The following is a 17,268-nucleotide window of genomic DNA, read 5'->3' on the forward strand; positions in this document are numbered from 1 at the left end:
GACTCGAGTGACATAAAGATTAGGAATTTCATTTCTGTCATAATGTTCATCCCACACGAGGACACTCCATTTTTGTTCTTAAAATTTGATGATGATATCCTTTATTAGGCAATGAGCACACAAATTAACCTCAAAGACTTATAAACACCCTCCTGGATCCAATTACAATTAATGCATGTTATAACATTGATGATTTTGCTAATTATTGTTCATAAGATAATGATTAATACTAAAAAATTGTAAAATCTTTACTAGTGAAGTAAAAAGCCCGTCTCTTTTTCTATTAACAATAATAATATGATATATTATATGACTGCTTGGATTTATCTAGGATTTTGCATGTTTGTCATTTGGCTCATGTGTGCCTAGAGAGGTTGGATTTATGTTGTTTGTTAATTGATTCATATGCCTACAGGTTGGATTTAACCTTTTATTTACCATGAAATCACATTTTTACTATTGAAAATATAAGGAAAAATAATCACTTGTCTCTCCATTAATAAAGAAGATCATTATTTCTATGCCTAGAAGAAGGGAATATTCTCATCTGTTAGTTTTTTATTATACTTTTATGTACTCATGCAGCCATGTCTGAATTATACATTCCTCAATGGATACATCTTTAATTTGACAAATGGAGTTAGGGAGATTTAAAAATGAAACGTAGGGTGAGTGATTTTCAATGAGATATTTGTTTTAATTTTTTTAATGGAAAGTTTATTTTAATTTTAAAGCTTGCATTAATTTTGAGAAATATGATAATATCCTGAAAAATTAAATTAGCATCCTTCTATCTATAGAAAAATGGTTAGAAGGATATTCAAACTACTTATTAGGATGATAGTATTTTTCGCCTGTTCTATTTATTGGAATACTTTTACAACTGGAAAGTTTAGAATCAGTGTAAGTTTTGATATTAGTTAAATTATTAATATTTATGTTTCAAAAAAAATAAACTACAACTTTTTTTACAGTTTCTTAACAAGTAACTTGTGCAAAACACCGTATTATGGCTAGTTATGTTCAACAAAGAGGGTAAACAGAAATTGTAGCACACACTGTTGACAAAGGAGGCCCAAGACTTCAAAAGTTTTTGTTAGCCATAAGGCACATAGTTGAACTAACGAATTCCGTGGGAGTGCCATATTTTTAGGCTTTGAGTTAAGATTTAATGAAGTCCAATGTCAAAAACCTTGGGTGTTTAGATTTAACCGTGGTGTAAGGAGATTTGATTTAAACTGCACAATGAGGTCGAACTGTCCCAAATTGAAAAACGATGTTCTGTTATGTAATTCGGCTCTGTTTTTTTGTTGTTGAAGGAATTGTTTCCAATTGGTTCAGTTTGTGGTTTTAGAGATTTAGGAATCGTTCGAACCGAAGAGTAATCATATTGGTTATTATCATATGTTAATTATTTTCACTATTTGGTAATTTTCATTGTATTAATGTTTTGACAAGCTTCTAAATGTTTTAATTTGTGTTAGGCAATTATGCATATGATTGTATTTTACATTTTATAGTTTAAATGTTAATTTGTTAGTTAAAATGTTAGTTGAATAGGTAAACAATGTCTTATGCAATAAAATTTGAAGTATTGCAATTTTTTTATAAAAGAAACAAAACATGGAATCAAATTGAACCGAATAGTTTATGATTGGTTCAATTCCTAAATAGAAATTCAACATTAACTAAATCAAATCATCTCCTTCTATTTGATTTGGAACCTGAATTGCACCAAATATTGAATTGAATCGTTACACTTCTTATTTCAGTTCGATTAATGTTAAATTAATTTCATTATTTTATCATCCTCATTCTATTAATCTTTGGCAAGGATTTAGATATGATTTGTTTTGTTTATGTAATGCAATTATGCATATGAATTACGTTTTAGATTTTGGAGTCTAAATGTTAATTTGTTAAAGTAATAATTGAAATAGATAAATGATGCTTTATGAAACACAAATTGAATTAATGCATGATTTTTTTATTTATAAAAAACAAACAAAACCGTCAATCCAAACCGAATCACATCTTTCTATCTGAATTCCTTAAATTTAACTCCCAAGAGGTTTTAAACTTCAAATACATTTGTCTACGTACATGTAAATGTTGGCTTGGTTTGGGATATAATTTTTGAAAAACAAGATATGCTTATGTACATGTAAGCAAGAAATCGAATATGTTAAAAAAAACTATAAGTCTATAACAATACATATGAATGTGTTTTTTTACACATACATAGACAAGGTTGCAAATATAGATTTAGGTTCAAAAAACTATTTAGGATTTAAATCAAAACCCCAAGAAACTTATGTTTTTTTTAACATTCCGGCAAAAGATAGAACTTGATCCCATAAATAAATAGTACGGCAGTGTTATATGTATGAGTATGACAACTTCTCCTATAACATGTTAAATTATCTTTATTTTTTTAGGGATTTAATATGTATATACTAACGTTGTAAGTATTTTTTACATTGTCAACACCATTGATTTATTTTGTTATGATTTTATATGTATACACTAACGATGTTAAATAAAAGTAATATAAATTAATGGTGGATGATGTGCTGACAATGTAAAAAACATTACAGGATTCAATACACAGATTTTAAACTCTTTATTTTAACCTTCACGAGATTAGATCTTGTCAAAGTTCTTCTGTTGAACATAACTTAATAAACGAGGAAAGAACAAGGGTAAGGCGAGGATTACAACATCATATCAATATACAATATCAACTTTCACTTTTGCTAAATGTTAAAAATTAATTAATTGCTCCTACTGTCGTTCCTTTCTTAAAGTTATTGCCTCCTTTTGGTTCAGTCCCTTTCTTTTTGTGCTTGATGAGGTGCAAGTGTGTGTGACAACTCCACTTACAAATTAAACTAGACAAAGTATTACTTAATGAACAAGGAAAAGAACATGTAAAGTTAAAATACTAAAACATAAAACCTGATATATATGACTTAAAGTGAAAGACTTCTTCTTAAAACAAACACAATGAACTAAATTCATTCTTGTATAGTAAAAAAGTCTTATGATCTGATTTGCATTTTGAGGCCTTAACACAAGAAAAAGTCATGCCAGTGAACGGTGGCCGAGGCCATTCCCAAAGGTGGTATCAGCAATGTTTTGTTCCAATTAATGCAGAAAGTTCAGATGATTCAGACACAGAATCTGTAATCATACCTAACACTTCAACTACAACTAATGCTACTTGGGAAGAAGAATTTCTTCCACCACCACTTTCTCCACCTCCGCCACCTATTCCACCACCATCACCACCACCTATTCCACCACCACCACCACCAACACTTCCAACTGATAATCGATGGCAAGTTTCTTTTCCACCATTACCAATGACACTGTCACCACCACCACCACCACCACCACTTCCAACTGATAGTCCATGGGATGTTTTTATTGCACCATCACTAATGACACTGTCATCACCACCACTTCCAACTGATAGTCAATGGGATGCTTTTTTTGCACCATCACCAATGACACTGTCCCCACCAACATCGCCGAGCCAATTTTCTCCAGGACTGTCACCACCACCACGTCTACTTTCTTCACCCCCGCCGCCTCCAATTAGTACTAATCCATGGGAAGAACATTTTTCATCATCATCACTACTGCCACTGCCACCGCCACCATCATTGCAGCCGTGGGGGCCGCTTCGACTTTCCTCAACCTCAATGCTAAGGAGTAATGAAGCATTATTTAGCAATGAATCATCACAACATGATACACATGACCATCCTCTCATTAGCAAGGTGAAATTCTCAGAGTTGGATGAGAAAGATAAAGTACCCAATTGTCCTATTTGTATGGAAGAGTTTAAAGATGATGATGAAGCAAGCAAGCTTCCATGTAACCATACCTTCTGTTACAAATGCATTCTTCGTTGGATCAACAATAAAAAAACCTGTCCTGTTTGTAGGCTTCAGTTGGATGATTGCAAAGGTGATGATAGTTTTGATCAAGAACCTCATCAAATCCCTGAACCTGTAATTGAGAATCATATTCAGAATTCATGGAATTACTTTTTTCCTTCGGGTTCTCGAGTTTCGGAGAGTAGTGAAGGTGGCAATTCAGATGAAGGTGGCAATTCAGATGAAGGTGATTTTGAAAGTGCATGTGAAGAGCTAGGTGATTCTAATGCAAATGGAGACATAGTTGGTACTTCTCAAAGTGGTCATGCTTGACTAATTTATTCATCACTATGATCAACTTCTGGAATAGTAATACTCTTCTTTTCCCACTTCTGCTGATTGTTAATCTGCTTGAATAGCATATATTGATGAGATTGTTCAAATGAGAACTGAATCAATAAAGTATTACTATACAAATTTTAGTTTAAATGCCATGTTGGTATTGAGAATTTCATGGATCGAAATGATATTAGCTATAGCCAATGTACGTGTTGCGTAAATGTAATAACATGCCTAACATGAATTTCTACCTACTATATTCTGGTATTCTGTTTTGAAATTCCTTACTGTTTTTGCACAGGTTTTAATTCAATTTATAATGCAAATTAGTTCAGAATTAATTATATGAAGGGTGACCTTTATGCTTCAAGAATAATTATCATTACTTTGTAGCACTTATGCTACATTTTGATATCAAATGATCGTTTGGCGAGACTAACAGGCTGCATGCTACGACTACTAGTATCGAAACCTCAACCTATATATAGTTTTTTTCGCTAAATGGTGTGAAATCATTATATAACAATATTTAAGAGAAATTTCACATAGAGAATGAATATATTTCACAAATCAAATATTTTCAAATTATCTCCTCCTCAGTTGTGTATGATTGTTCAATAGTTATATCGTATGGTCATAAACGAAACATTGAACAACTAGAGTTTAAGTTTTGCTACCTCGAGTACCCAAAAAAAGGTTGTTGCTTTTATTTTCATGTCTGAGAATCTCAAATCATTGTGTTCCTTCACAAGCATCTTGGTTTATGGTGAGTACCAGAATGGAACCCATGTGTATATGCTGTGTTCTTAACTATCATCTGCAGTAAAGATCATGATCAAATTCTGAAATGATAAAGGCTTATTATAGATGACAACTATTCAAGGAGTAGATACTCCAATTTAACTGCTTTGATCTTCCAAAGGGAAAAATAATATGATGGTATCATCATATACTTGATGAAAGGTATTGAAAATCTAAGCTGATATTTTTCCTTAGATTGTCAGATACTACACTACCCAGATGCTCTCCATGTTGCATTTTTAGTTTCTTCATTGATCTGTATATACGATCTTCATTTTTAGGCGGGATGAAGAAAACATTGAAAGGGTTTGAAATTGAAAGAAAACAGTTTTTTTTTACCACTGAAAGCAATAGCTTAGATGCTTTATGCAATATTTCTTCAATCAATCAAAGAATGCCTAACGCCTAATAAGAACTAGTTTCATATTACAGTATCTAAAGGATAGCAACAAGCAACATTATAAAGTACCCAAGGACTGGGTTTGTTAAGAAGCCACTAAGGAGTGTGCAGAAACAGAAAGATGTCTAAAATCAGAAAACATATCTTTTATAGACAACCTTTATTATGTTAGTATTTGTAGTGGATTAGACTCAAAACTTCAACCTCGTTATCACTCCATTCCTTAAACCCTCTATCCTTACCACTTGACCACCTTATAACTCCGTAAAAATCAAATAATATATCTCTAACACTTAATTTTAATGGTTAGAGCCACCTTCTTATACAATGAAAAACAAAGATAAAAATAGCTGCCAACAAAAAAGGGCAGAAAGAAATGAAGGTCAAGGATAGAACAAAGGCGTAGACAAACCTGAAGTACTTCACCTAATGCCTCTTTGGGTGCCATTCTCAAACCTCCTTTTCCTAAACAAAGCCCCTGAGATAATACTACTCAGTTTTGAGGGAAAAAATAACTATCATTAATATCTCTTAAAGCAAAACCAAACAAGAAAATCAAGAAATCAACAATTTCAGGTTTATGAAATTATACAGGGCACCCTTTAGATCTACTTTGGTATCAGCTAAAACAGAAAAAATATAAAAGCTCTGCTTCTTTTCCTGTAAATCCAAAGTAATCAGGGCATGCACATACATGAACAACAGAATGGTGCTTTCTGCCTTAAATTCTAAATATACATTACCTTCAAAAATTAATTTTTACATTTCCCACCCTTTAAATGTCCAACAACCTTTTCCTGTAGGAATTTGAAAACAGAATCATTAAAATGCACAAACATAAACACATCATACACAAAACAACCTTCATTCTCAATAAGGGTTCTTACCCCAGCTCTAACAGTCAAAATAACTGGGATGATCATATTGGAAAAATTCAATTTGAAGTTTCTGATAAACAGAAACTCACAACAATTAGTACCACGAAAGAATAGTACCCACCCCAGAAAATGAATAAAATGATTAAACGAAGCATACCCAGATGAAAATAAAACGAGGAAATTGAATATGAAAATGAAAGGAAAGTGAAAGAGAGAACCTTTAGGTCCATTTGTGATGTGAGTTTTGAAGAGGAAGGAAGAGAAATGAGATGCAACATAGTCATCTCATAAGTATATTTCACGACTTTCAAACCTTATATTTCTCTTCCGTTTCAAAACTTAACCGCGAAACGGAAGCTAATCATGAAAGAGGATGTTTGAAGAAAAAAACCTGGAATTGGTTACCACTATGACGAGAATTGCACAGAAGATGCCTCAAGCTGTGTTAGAAAATTGTTAGTACCTTGTTAGTTGTTACCAGTGGGTGAGTGAATTTTGTGAGATTAATATTTGGGGCTGAGTTTCCAAAAAAAAAAATTCAAATGAGATCACTGCAATAATTTTCCCAAGCGCAGGCAAAGGAAAATGATAAAGACATTAAAAAACACAATGTTTTGATCTTGGAAATATATAACATGTCTATTGGCTATTGCCTAATTAGATACGTTCCCTTGATTGAAATCTCCTCCATTATTGATTAATTACGACTTTACTAAATCATGTCTTAATAAGAACAAGCCTAGATCATTAAAACCCATGATAATGTTGGATCTTAACCTCCATACAACTACATTTCCTTTTTATTGGGATACTATTGTTTTCCAAAATCATTATTATGTGCAAAATGAGTGAACCCACATGAAAATAATCATACACAATTGTTTGTACTTTTATATATTCCTTCCTTACTTAAAATGGCCAGCTACATCATCATATCCCATATGTCTTTTCGTAGATTAGTTAATATGTAATTTTTGTCATAGCCTAAGTTTTTTTAAGGGGAGCTAGGTTTGAACCAAATACTTATGTTCTGCAACTCTGAACTAAACTCACTCTTAAAGACATTGTTTACATGTAATGGTAATTACCAACAATATTAGGAGCATCTTGTTACTTGTATTAGCATAAATTGATATGCTAACCAAATAATCTATTAACGTACTTCCAAAGGGGGACTAATCTGCAGAAAATGCCAAATTTGTTGGGTATAATTTCAATAAGCAAGGGAATCCCTTGATAATAACAAACAAAAGTACCAATAACTTAATAGATATATGATTAATCTCTTATTTGATTGACGCTCTTAACTCACATGCTGTGTCTCAAAATGCAACAATAAAATTGTCATTTAGTTATATCATTTTCATGTGCATAAAACTAGGAGTAACTTATTAGATTGTAGGAGCAGGGACACAATACCATGTAGGCCCAAGAATGTACATACATGCATAGAAGCACAGTAAAGGAATGGGTTAATCTTCTACTCTTGTTTCAGAATTTCAATGGACAAATTAAAAGCAAAAGCTTTCTTATGAGAAAACAATGCCCGTGGAGAGCACATTGGTGAGGCCAGATGCAATGTAATAGGAAATGGTGAGAATGGGACCCCATAACTTGGCCATTTATGATTAGGACATGCCATGTTTGCTAAATTGGTTCGACCCTATGGTTCAAGACACATGATGAAACCAAAAACAAAAGCATTTAGGTTTGTCAATCCTTCTAATTATGTAAAGTGTACAATGTCACATATGATGTTCTGAACACGTTAAGCTTAGCATGCAACACAAAAGAAAGTATTTGCTTGCAATAAAAGTCATTATCAGAAAAAGTTATACCCTTTTTATAGTACCATGAAAGTTGGTCCATTACAACTATAAATAGAATATATAAGAGCTAAATCATTATAAGATTGATAGTAATTTATAAGTTATGATTTTATATGTCAATTATAAGTAACTTACGAATTATAAGATTGATTTTTCAATCATTTAAACTTAGCAACTAGTTAATCAACTACATTTAACAAATACTTCTGCTTCAATCAACAAACTAATAAGTCATAACCTTTCAACTCTTAGCTTTTCAACTTTTATCAAACTTTTTAACATTCACACTAAGGCTCTAATAACACTCATTTAATAGTACTTATGTATTTAACGTTGTTGCGGAAGAGAATTAACAACATAAAGAAAATGTTATCAAATGTGTTATCTTTTGTTATCTTTAACTGTGCTTATTGAAACAAGCACTGTTAAAAGTCATACTTCATATATTTAATAGCACTTCTTCAATAAACATCGTTAAAAGTGTTATATTTAACGGTGCTTATCGAAGATTATCGAAAAAACCGCGCTTATTGAAGCTAACGCAGTTAAATGTCATATTTATTATATTTAACGACACTTCTTCAATAACTGCGCTATGTGCGCTTATTGAAGCAAACGTTGTTAAAGAGGTCATATCTTTAACGCTTGTTTTAGTGAGCGAGATCTTTTCAAATTTAAAAACAAAACCTCACACAATAATACATATTACTCAGTTTATTATTTCACTTACTTTTTTTTTTCTTCTTCTCCATAGCTTACTCTTTTTTTTTCTTTTTTTTAGTTTCTCTCTTCACTAATAGTGTGATCTTTATTTGTTGTGAAGTTATGCAGCTATGGTGAAGTTATCGATTTTTTGTTTTTCAAGGTAAATCGTTATCTTATTATTTCATTTATTTTTCTCTTCACTAATAGGGTGATTCTAGTTGTTGTGAAGTTATGCAGATATAATGTTCTATGTTTTTTGTTATGGTAAACATTGGAGGAGGAAAAAAAATGAACAATTTTTGTAAGATCTTATTATTCATATGTTATTTTATAATATTGGAATCTGTTAAAATTGAATGCAGTTGAAGTCGTTGGTGATTTAACAAATCTATTGTAAATGTAGTGGAGTTGAACATACTTGTCATGTGTTTGATAGAATATTTGAGAAAAATATTGTATTGTTTAGAAAGTAGACATTTAAAAGTGTTTGGTTTGGTATTGTCTGATTGCTATTATGGGCGCACTAATAATCAATATGCAATCATGTCCATTTTAGCAAGACACAGAAGGTAATCCTGATTTATTTCCATGTAAGTTTCTCAGAAAGTATAACGCATACAATACCAAACTTAAAAATTGAAACAAAGAAACACTCTTTATTCTTTAGGCACACATGAGAGTAGAGGGTCCAACAAAAGACACACTTTTCGATGGTTCAAGTTTCCACACTCTGTCCTTGTATGATTCCCTCTTCTCACTGAATTTATAAGCATCTCTGACACCTTACCGTGAAATAAAAGGCTTCTCTAAATCCCTCATTGTACCAAAGCAACATCGCTTCCATAGTAACATTGAAAACCAATGAAAGGAATTGATTATAACTGAGACATGATGATCATGATTTGAAAAACAAGTTTATGAAATTGACAGAACAAGCTTCGCAATTTGCATAAATAACAATACATATATGATTTGAAATATATAGAAATCCGTATGAGAGAGATAAAAAATTGTCATATCTCTATATGAATTTCTTCTTCTAACACTCACTATAAGTAGCATATGTAGAGTATACATTTTTTTCAATAATTTGGTGACAGTCAGTAATATCTTCATATAATAGCTTTGAAGACAAACTAATATGAATTTAAGAGAAAAAAGAATGAAATTGAATTGGCTTTAAAGTTTCTCTCAGCGGAAGTTCCACAAACGAATATCACTTTCTTCATACAGATCATCTAGCAGCTGAGTTGAATCAATATCAAACAATGTCCCACTTAGCATTTGATCAACATGATATCCATCAAAACCATACCAAGAATCCATCATAGCCATTGATTCATGTGTTTGATCACAGCTAGTGTAGTCCTTAAATGATGAGAGTAGTGAGAAATCATCATCTATATGATTAGAAGGAGATGATGAAGACATTGATAATGGAGATGAGACCAATGATGATGAGTTTGAAGCAATAAGAGGTGAAGGTGAAGTAATGCTATTACTATTAGCATTGTTCATGAAAGTGTTAGCTGCAGCTGCAGCTACCCTTTGGATTGATTTTGGAGACATGGAAGTGTTTTCTTGAGGAATATAATGTGAAGAAGTTAAAGGGAAGTTGAGATTTGCTGAGGAGCCTTTAAGGCATAGAAGTGCAGCATCATAGGCTCTTGCTGCAGCCTCAGCAGTTGAATAAGATCCTAACCATATTCTTGTTTTCTGGTTTGGTGCCCTAATCTCTGTAACCCATGAGCCCCAGCTCCTCATTCTCACACCCTTGTACTTCTTCTTCTTGTCATTTGATGATGCAGATGATGATGGTGAAGATAAAGATTGCATTGACTTTGATGATTGAGTGGTGTGGATCTTGTTGTTCTCTCTCTTAACCATGTTATATAAGACAACTTCAAAGGTTGTTCTTCAATGAACAAAAGAAGTGTTCTTTGTGGTATAAAGGGTAGTGTTGAATATGTTTCTTTCTCTTGCTCTCTTTAAATGAGTGACTTTGCTGTTGTGAATGTAGGGAAAGAGTTAGATTGGTAGTGAATGTAGGGAAGTAAAGATGAGCTATTTATAGATAGAGACTTTCGTTTTAAGGGAGCAAATGTCCTATAGTCAAGACAAGAGATTGTTGACAGATAGATTTTAAGTTAATGTTAATTTAATATAGACAAGGTCTTAAGTGACTTCATTCTCCTTTTATATAGTGAAGCTTCCTCCTCCCTATTGGTAACATTACTATTACCATTCATATTCAATTGGTTTAGGATTTTTGTAATGTTAGAGTTCTCCATATGGATATGTGGTAATTTCGTTTGACCTTAATATATGTTTATATAAAATTATTAAATTATTAATCATTTATTTAATTTAATTTTTTGAATAATCAATAATAATTAAATATGAATTGTGGATAACACAGTAACAATGAATTAAACTTATACATTGTTAGTACATAATAAATTTTGAAAGATTTTCTAATATGGGTTTTCTAAATAATACCATTCATTATTAAAAAAAAAAAACCATTATCCTTTCTGAATAGAATTTGAAAGATTTTCTAATATGGTTTTTTTGTTCAGTTAGATGTTGCATTTTGATTGTAGTTTTTGATTTATTATTACTTCTTCATAGTTAATATTAATTTTAATATTAAAATATGTTATTATTTAACTAATTTGTAAGAAGAAACGTATTATAGGTAAAGTTTTTTTTATGAGAAAATAAAGATGTAAAATTATGCAGCTATTAAAGTTTGAACTCATCTTTACAATTTATATCATATATATTCAAGTGATACGGAAAATCGGAAATCAACTCTAAAAAATCCATTTCACATAAGCATGTGACGAATGGAGATATTTGTTAAAATAGTATGAGAGCATATACTTAAATACCTTACACATTTTCCATATCAATTAAAAAAACTACTCATTAGTACATTAATATATATGCTTAGCGTAGATGATAAATGTATAATATCTGTCATCAAATTATCTGAAATTATAATAGACAATGACTTTTAGGATTCTCTGAAAACTTTAGAATTGGGTCTCTCATCTTAGCGGAGTTGTTTGCTATAAAACATGGTTTACAGTTGGCATGGAACTACAACTATCATGTTGTAACCTTAAAGAGCAACTATCTTTAGTGAATCCATATCATTACAAATAAGATGTAGATTAGTTTGCAATATCTAGCAAGTTGTGCATAACATCAATGTTTTGTTTAAAAGAAATTAGGATGTTTGAATATAGTATATTTTAGAGGAAAAATATGATAGCAGATTTCATGGCCAAACTTAATTTAGGTCTCCACATCTCTTCAAGGTCCTAAGACATGTCCCTATATTAAGTTTTTTTTCATATTTCTCTTGTAACAAAAAAAATCCTAGTCATTAACAAATTTAGTTGGGATGAAAAAAAGTACTGAATCAAATTCAAAGCATACAAATCTATCTTTTGAAGCCATCTTACCATGAGGCCTGTTATGCACAAAGGACTAAGAGTTAACTGAACCCATCTGGCTATGCAATCAACACAGCTGTTTCATGTCTGTACTCAGCTCCAAAACCGCGTCATGGACCCTCTTTTCCTTATGTAACCATATCTTCATTATTTATGTCATGAGCTCTTTCTTTCACTTTTCTCACTACTCAACAATATTTATTTATATTTAATTAGTAAAACAGTCTCTCAAATCTCAATGCTATAATCACAGTGCTTACTTAGCTTGCTAACGCCTGCATAAAATGACTTTTGCACTCTTTCTTTGTCCCTCCCATTTGTATTCTTTTTAGTCTTAAATCATTGAATGTTTTCTCTCCATTGGTATCAACACCTACTTATAATTTTTTCAATTTGTGTTAATCAATTATATTTCTTTATTCTATCAGTAGCTAATTATTCATTCTAATGAGTCTCACTTTCAAAAATTACACTATTGAATTAGTACATTGTTGTTTTGGTATTATTTTTTTGACTTTTACTTTTAGATAAATGTCAACACACATGCATGAAGGATATGTGAAGAAAAGGCAACCTTTTTCTTTTTTGGGACATGATCCTTTTCTATATGATTAAGGATAATTCACACGTTGAAGGGTCAAATTTAAATATAGAATTTATTATGCTATCCTTCTATACAAAATTTAGATCCACGTTAAAATAAAAAAATGCATAGTTGATAGGGATTCGATCACTGATTCTATTTGGAAAATATTTTGTTCAAAGGTATTGTATCCACCTTTTCGTGATTTATCCATATTCATATGAATGGATTTTTGATCGGTCGCCTGAGATTATTTTTTCGGAAAAAAATTCTAACAATAATTAAATTATGATTAGAAATGTAATATTTTTCTGCACGTGCAAGTACATTTGTGTTTAAGATTATAAATTTATGTATAGTGTATGTTTTTGTCAATTTTCACAAGTGTCAGCATGCAATTGACCTTTACTTTGAATTTTCAACCATGCCAAGAGGAATAAAATGTAGTTACAAACTGTTATATTAATTAAAAAATTAAATATTTATTATTTTTTCTGTTTTTATTTCATGTCATTAATGCGATATAAAATTTGTGACAAGTTTATTACTTTATTTCCACATTTATAACAGGAAATTAATATGATTTTTTTTCTACTTTCATTACCAATATCTTCTTATGTTTTTATATAAATCACGGAAATGGTTAAAATATTTTTAATCTTATTTTGATAAAATTAAGTTAAATATATGATGAGCAAACAGTGCATAACATGTACCAAACATTACCTGCACACAAAGCATTTTTTAATTTTATTTTGATAATAAACTATTAATTATAGTGGGAGTGCAATAAATTAAATGTTAGTAAATAAGTTATAAAACTTAGCAGTTTTCACTCTACCATGATAATGCATGTGTGAAGAGAATAGTGTCGTCAATCCGTACGAGGTTCTCTCTCTCTCTACCTGCTTCCTTCAACCCTTGTGAATTGTGATTTACTTGGGAGCAGGAACACAGAATATAAATCTATTTTCAATGCATCTCTCAAAAGACAACATAGTCACTTAAAAATTAATTAACAATCCAAGACAATAAAATTGACGTACGAAAGATTATTAATTACTAGGTTTTAGATGCGCGTACGGTCTTTGACATAACATTGCCGTTATTTTAATTATTATCACATGTTGTTGTCACGCTCATATTGTTTATGATAATAATTGTAAATCCATCAAGAATCTGAAAGGAAGCAAAGTCTATGTTGGGTGGAAATTATTAGGAAACTTCATTTGCAAATGGGTTTTACACTTTTACTCATATGAGGAATATAGCTGGAGTTTCTGAAATTTGCTTTACTTATCTGGTTCTCAACCATGCATGTGAAGTTGTGAACATGATCTGGGTTACTTACCTGTACTCTATCGTTGAATATTTTGAAAATTGTAATGGCTTGGGAGTTAATACATAATACATACCCTTTTTATATTTTTAATAGTTTTCTACTTTTCTTTACATGTTTTTATCATTTTTTCGGAAGGAGAAAACAATATTATTTGTACTCAATCATACATCAATTACATTACAAATATTTGACTCACGTAATAATTAGATTGGACTTGTTAGTGAGTATTACCTCTTTAAGGAATTAAAAGGATAGTTCCACTCTTTTCGACATACAAGTATACAACACCTTTACTAATGCAAAGATGATAAGTTATTTATTTTGCTTCTCCTTGAATGACACTCAACACATTTGTTAACACTTCTTAATATATTTAGTAGCAAATTAAATCATACAATATGAAAGAAGTTGAACTCCTAAAAAACTTTTGAGGGGCAAAACGATTAGTTTTTCATTCAAAATGGCATAATACTTGCAAAGTAGATAAAATACAATATTGTATCAAAACAAAACTATATTTTGACCAATATTCAATGTTATGTGCGGTAATATACTGATATACGACCACAATTTTTGGAAAGGAGGAGCACAATTGTTATTCTATAGAAGACTGTGTAATTTGTAAAAGAATAAGAGATATTCAAACCTAACTGTTATGCTCAGAAGAATTCTTAGCTCTAGGTTGACACATTTTAACACATTTTTGTAAAAGATTAAAAAGGTCGGCGTGAAGAATTAATAGCGAGTTAGCTACGGACAAAATAACTAATTTTATTCGATAAAAAGTTGACCTTATTTGTAAAGCTAACATATTATTTTAATGATGTTTATGTTTTAATCCAACCCTCTGATAAAAAATATCAATTTAATTCTCAATACTTCTAATATTTGTTAGTTTCACATTTTTCATAATTATATTAAACTTACACCTAAATCAGTTGGCAATTCCATATATGCCATTGGAGTTTGCATCTTTATTCCTTTTTTACTTGTCAACTCCTCTACCATTTTCCCTTCTCATCTTCATCATTGTCATTCAAGTATTTAAATTTTAGTTAAAAGATACACAAAACATTGCCTTCAATTGAGAATTGTCGATTCAGATATTGAAAAAGGAATTCATGACGAATTTCATATATTCTAATGTAAATCTAGTAAATATCCTTATGATGAACTAACAAATATTAAAGACATATAGCAACAAGACGTTGGATTAGTGGTGCAAGGCCCTATTGGATCCTTAGGTTGAAGGTTCAATTCGTAGAAGCAATACTTGTTGGGAGGGACAATCATAATGAACTATCATCATATGCACCAAGCCAAAATTACAGTTGATTAATCCAAGAGTTGGGTTGTGGTCAAGGCAGTTGGGCATCGTGACTGTGTCACTGCCAGAACCATGACCGAGAGTATGTATCATACGCATTAGGCAATCTGACCGTGCCAGGAAAACTTGACCAAGGATATGCATCATATGCATCTGGCCAACAAATTTGACTCAGACATTGGCGCGTCATTATCAGGCCTTGACGCACCAGGCCAGGCCTTGGTGCATCAGGCACACCAATCTGACCGAAGCATGGTGCATCAGTCTAGGCATCAATTGCGCACCAAATCTTGTATCAGTGGCGCACCAAATCCAGCTTGGGCGCATCAGTTTTATTTGGCTTAGGACACTTTGATGATACTTCTGGAAAGATGGGATTGTAGTAGAGCACTTTATTTTAGCATGTGTTTAATTAGGAATTAGTTAAGTTTGTTAAAGTTGTTAGGATTTAACTTTTCTGTTTTGAAAGGTTTCTTAAGACCCAAGAAAGTAGTACAAAGGCATGCCTTGTATTCAATGATAATCAATCAATAAGAGTTACATTGATCATCTTTCTTCCAATTATATTTTCGAATTCCTTTAAATCACGAATCCCGAAAGAGATTAGTTCCTTAGCAAAAAAAAAAGTAAGAGAACTTGGTAGTACTAAAGAATAAAGACATGACTAAATTGACATTTTATTTTATTAGATGACAAAATTAAAACCTAAAAAAATAAGACAGTATCAAAAAGAGTATTTTAGCCTAAAGAGTACTTTTCTATTTTATTGTTGTTGTTAAATTAAAAACAAGTCAACAATGAAAGAAATAAGATCGCTGGAAGAAATGAAACATTTGAAGAATCTTTGTAGCTTCTTTTCTATGGCTAATGTTACAGGGCTGTACATTATCGTCATTTTCTCCCACCCTTTTGCCATCAATTTGATTTCTTTTTATTCTATTTAATTTCAACGAAATATCAAAACCAATAACATGAAGAGAAAAAATTTTAAACTTGCAAGAGTTGGAGAATTGAGAAACCAAAATCATTCCAACATCAGCCTCTTAAACGAATACGTTTTATAAGAAAAAGGCAGAAGTGCCGTTCCCGGTATTGTAGTGATTAGAAAATGCAATGAAGGATTTAGATTGGGGGTTAGGGTTTATATGATGTGAGGAATAGAAATATAGAATTATAAACAATAGAACACATATTGCATGAGATCGTGATAATGGAGAGCTTTTGTGGAGAAGGATAGCTTGTGTGATGAATGTTTAATTTTTTTAAACTTATATGACATATTAAAATTGATTTGGGATATATTTGAAATATGTTTGAGGACAAGAGATCCTCATCCGACCGAATGGGTCAATATGATGAATATCACTTGTTTAAAGTTGGTGTCCTCAATCATGTCTCGTCTACCCAACAGTATAGTGTCAATATGATGAATATGATGAATGGGCCAATATGATGAATATCACTTGTTTGAAGTTGGTGTCCTCAAGCATGTCTCGTCTGCCCAATAGTATAGTGTCACATATTCTATTAAAAAATATTCATTTTTATATGTTCTTTCATATTATTGGGCGGAATAGGATTGAACACACAACTTGAAACAAATGATATCTTCATCTTTGGTCAGTGATAACAATGTATCAAAAGATATATTAAGAGAGAGTGTTAGTATATAAAGAAGGTTATCATGTAAATTGTAATGGATTAAGATTTAAGACA

General features: G+C 31.3%; 2 protein-coding genes and 1 long non-coding RNA gene across 3 annotated transcripts; 1 reads left to right on the top strand and 2 right to left on the bottom strand.

Annotated features, from left to right (window-relative positions):
* LOC109359646 (RING finger protein 44-like) lies at positions 3,087-4,217 on the top strand. The gene has a single exon (XM_019604343.1). It carries the CDS (start codon positions 3,087-3,089, stop codon positions 4,215-4,217), a length of 1,131 nt encoding a protein of 376 aa, XP_019459888.1.
* On the bottom strand, positions 4,579-7,334 carry LOC109361136. Its single transcript, XR_002109268.1, has 5 exons — positions 6,694-7,334; positions 6,312-6,372; positions 5,837-6,221; positions 5,177-5,280; positions 4,579-5,033 (listed from the first exon to the last, which is right to left on the bottom strand). It is a non-coding gene; the product is annotated as an uncharacterized LOC109361136 (long non-coding RNA).
* Positions 9,867-10,801, bottom strand: LOC109361133 (ethylene-responsive transcription factor ERF014-like). The gene has a single exon (XM_019606461.1). The coding sequence runs from the start codon at positions 10,721-10,723 to the stop codon at positions 10,028-10,030; it is 696 nt and encodes a 231-aa protein (XP_019462006.1). The 5' UTR covers positions 10,724-10,801; the 3' UTR covers positions 9,867-10,027.

The sequence above is a fragment of the Lupinus angustifolius genome, chromosome LG11, assembly GCF_001865875.1.
Source record: "Lupinus angustifolius cultivar Tanjil chromosome LG11, LupAngTanjil_v1.0, whole genome shotgun sequence".
Taxonomy (NCBI): Eukaryota; Viridiplantae; Streptophyta; class Magnoliopsida; order Fabales; family Fabaceae; genus Lupinus; species Lupinus angustifolius.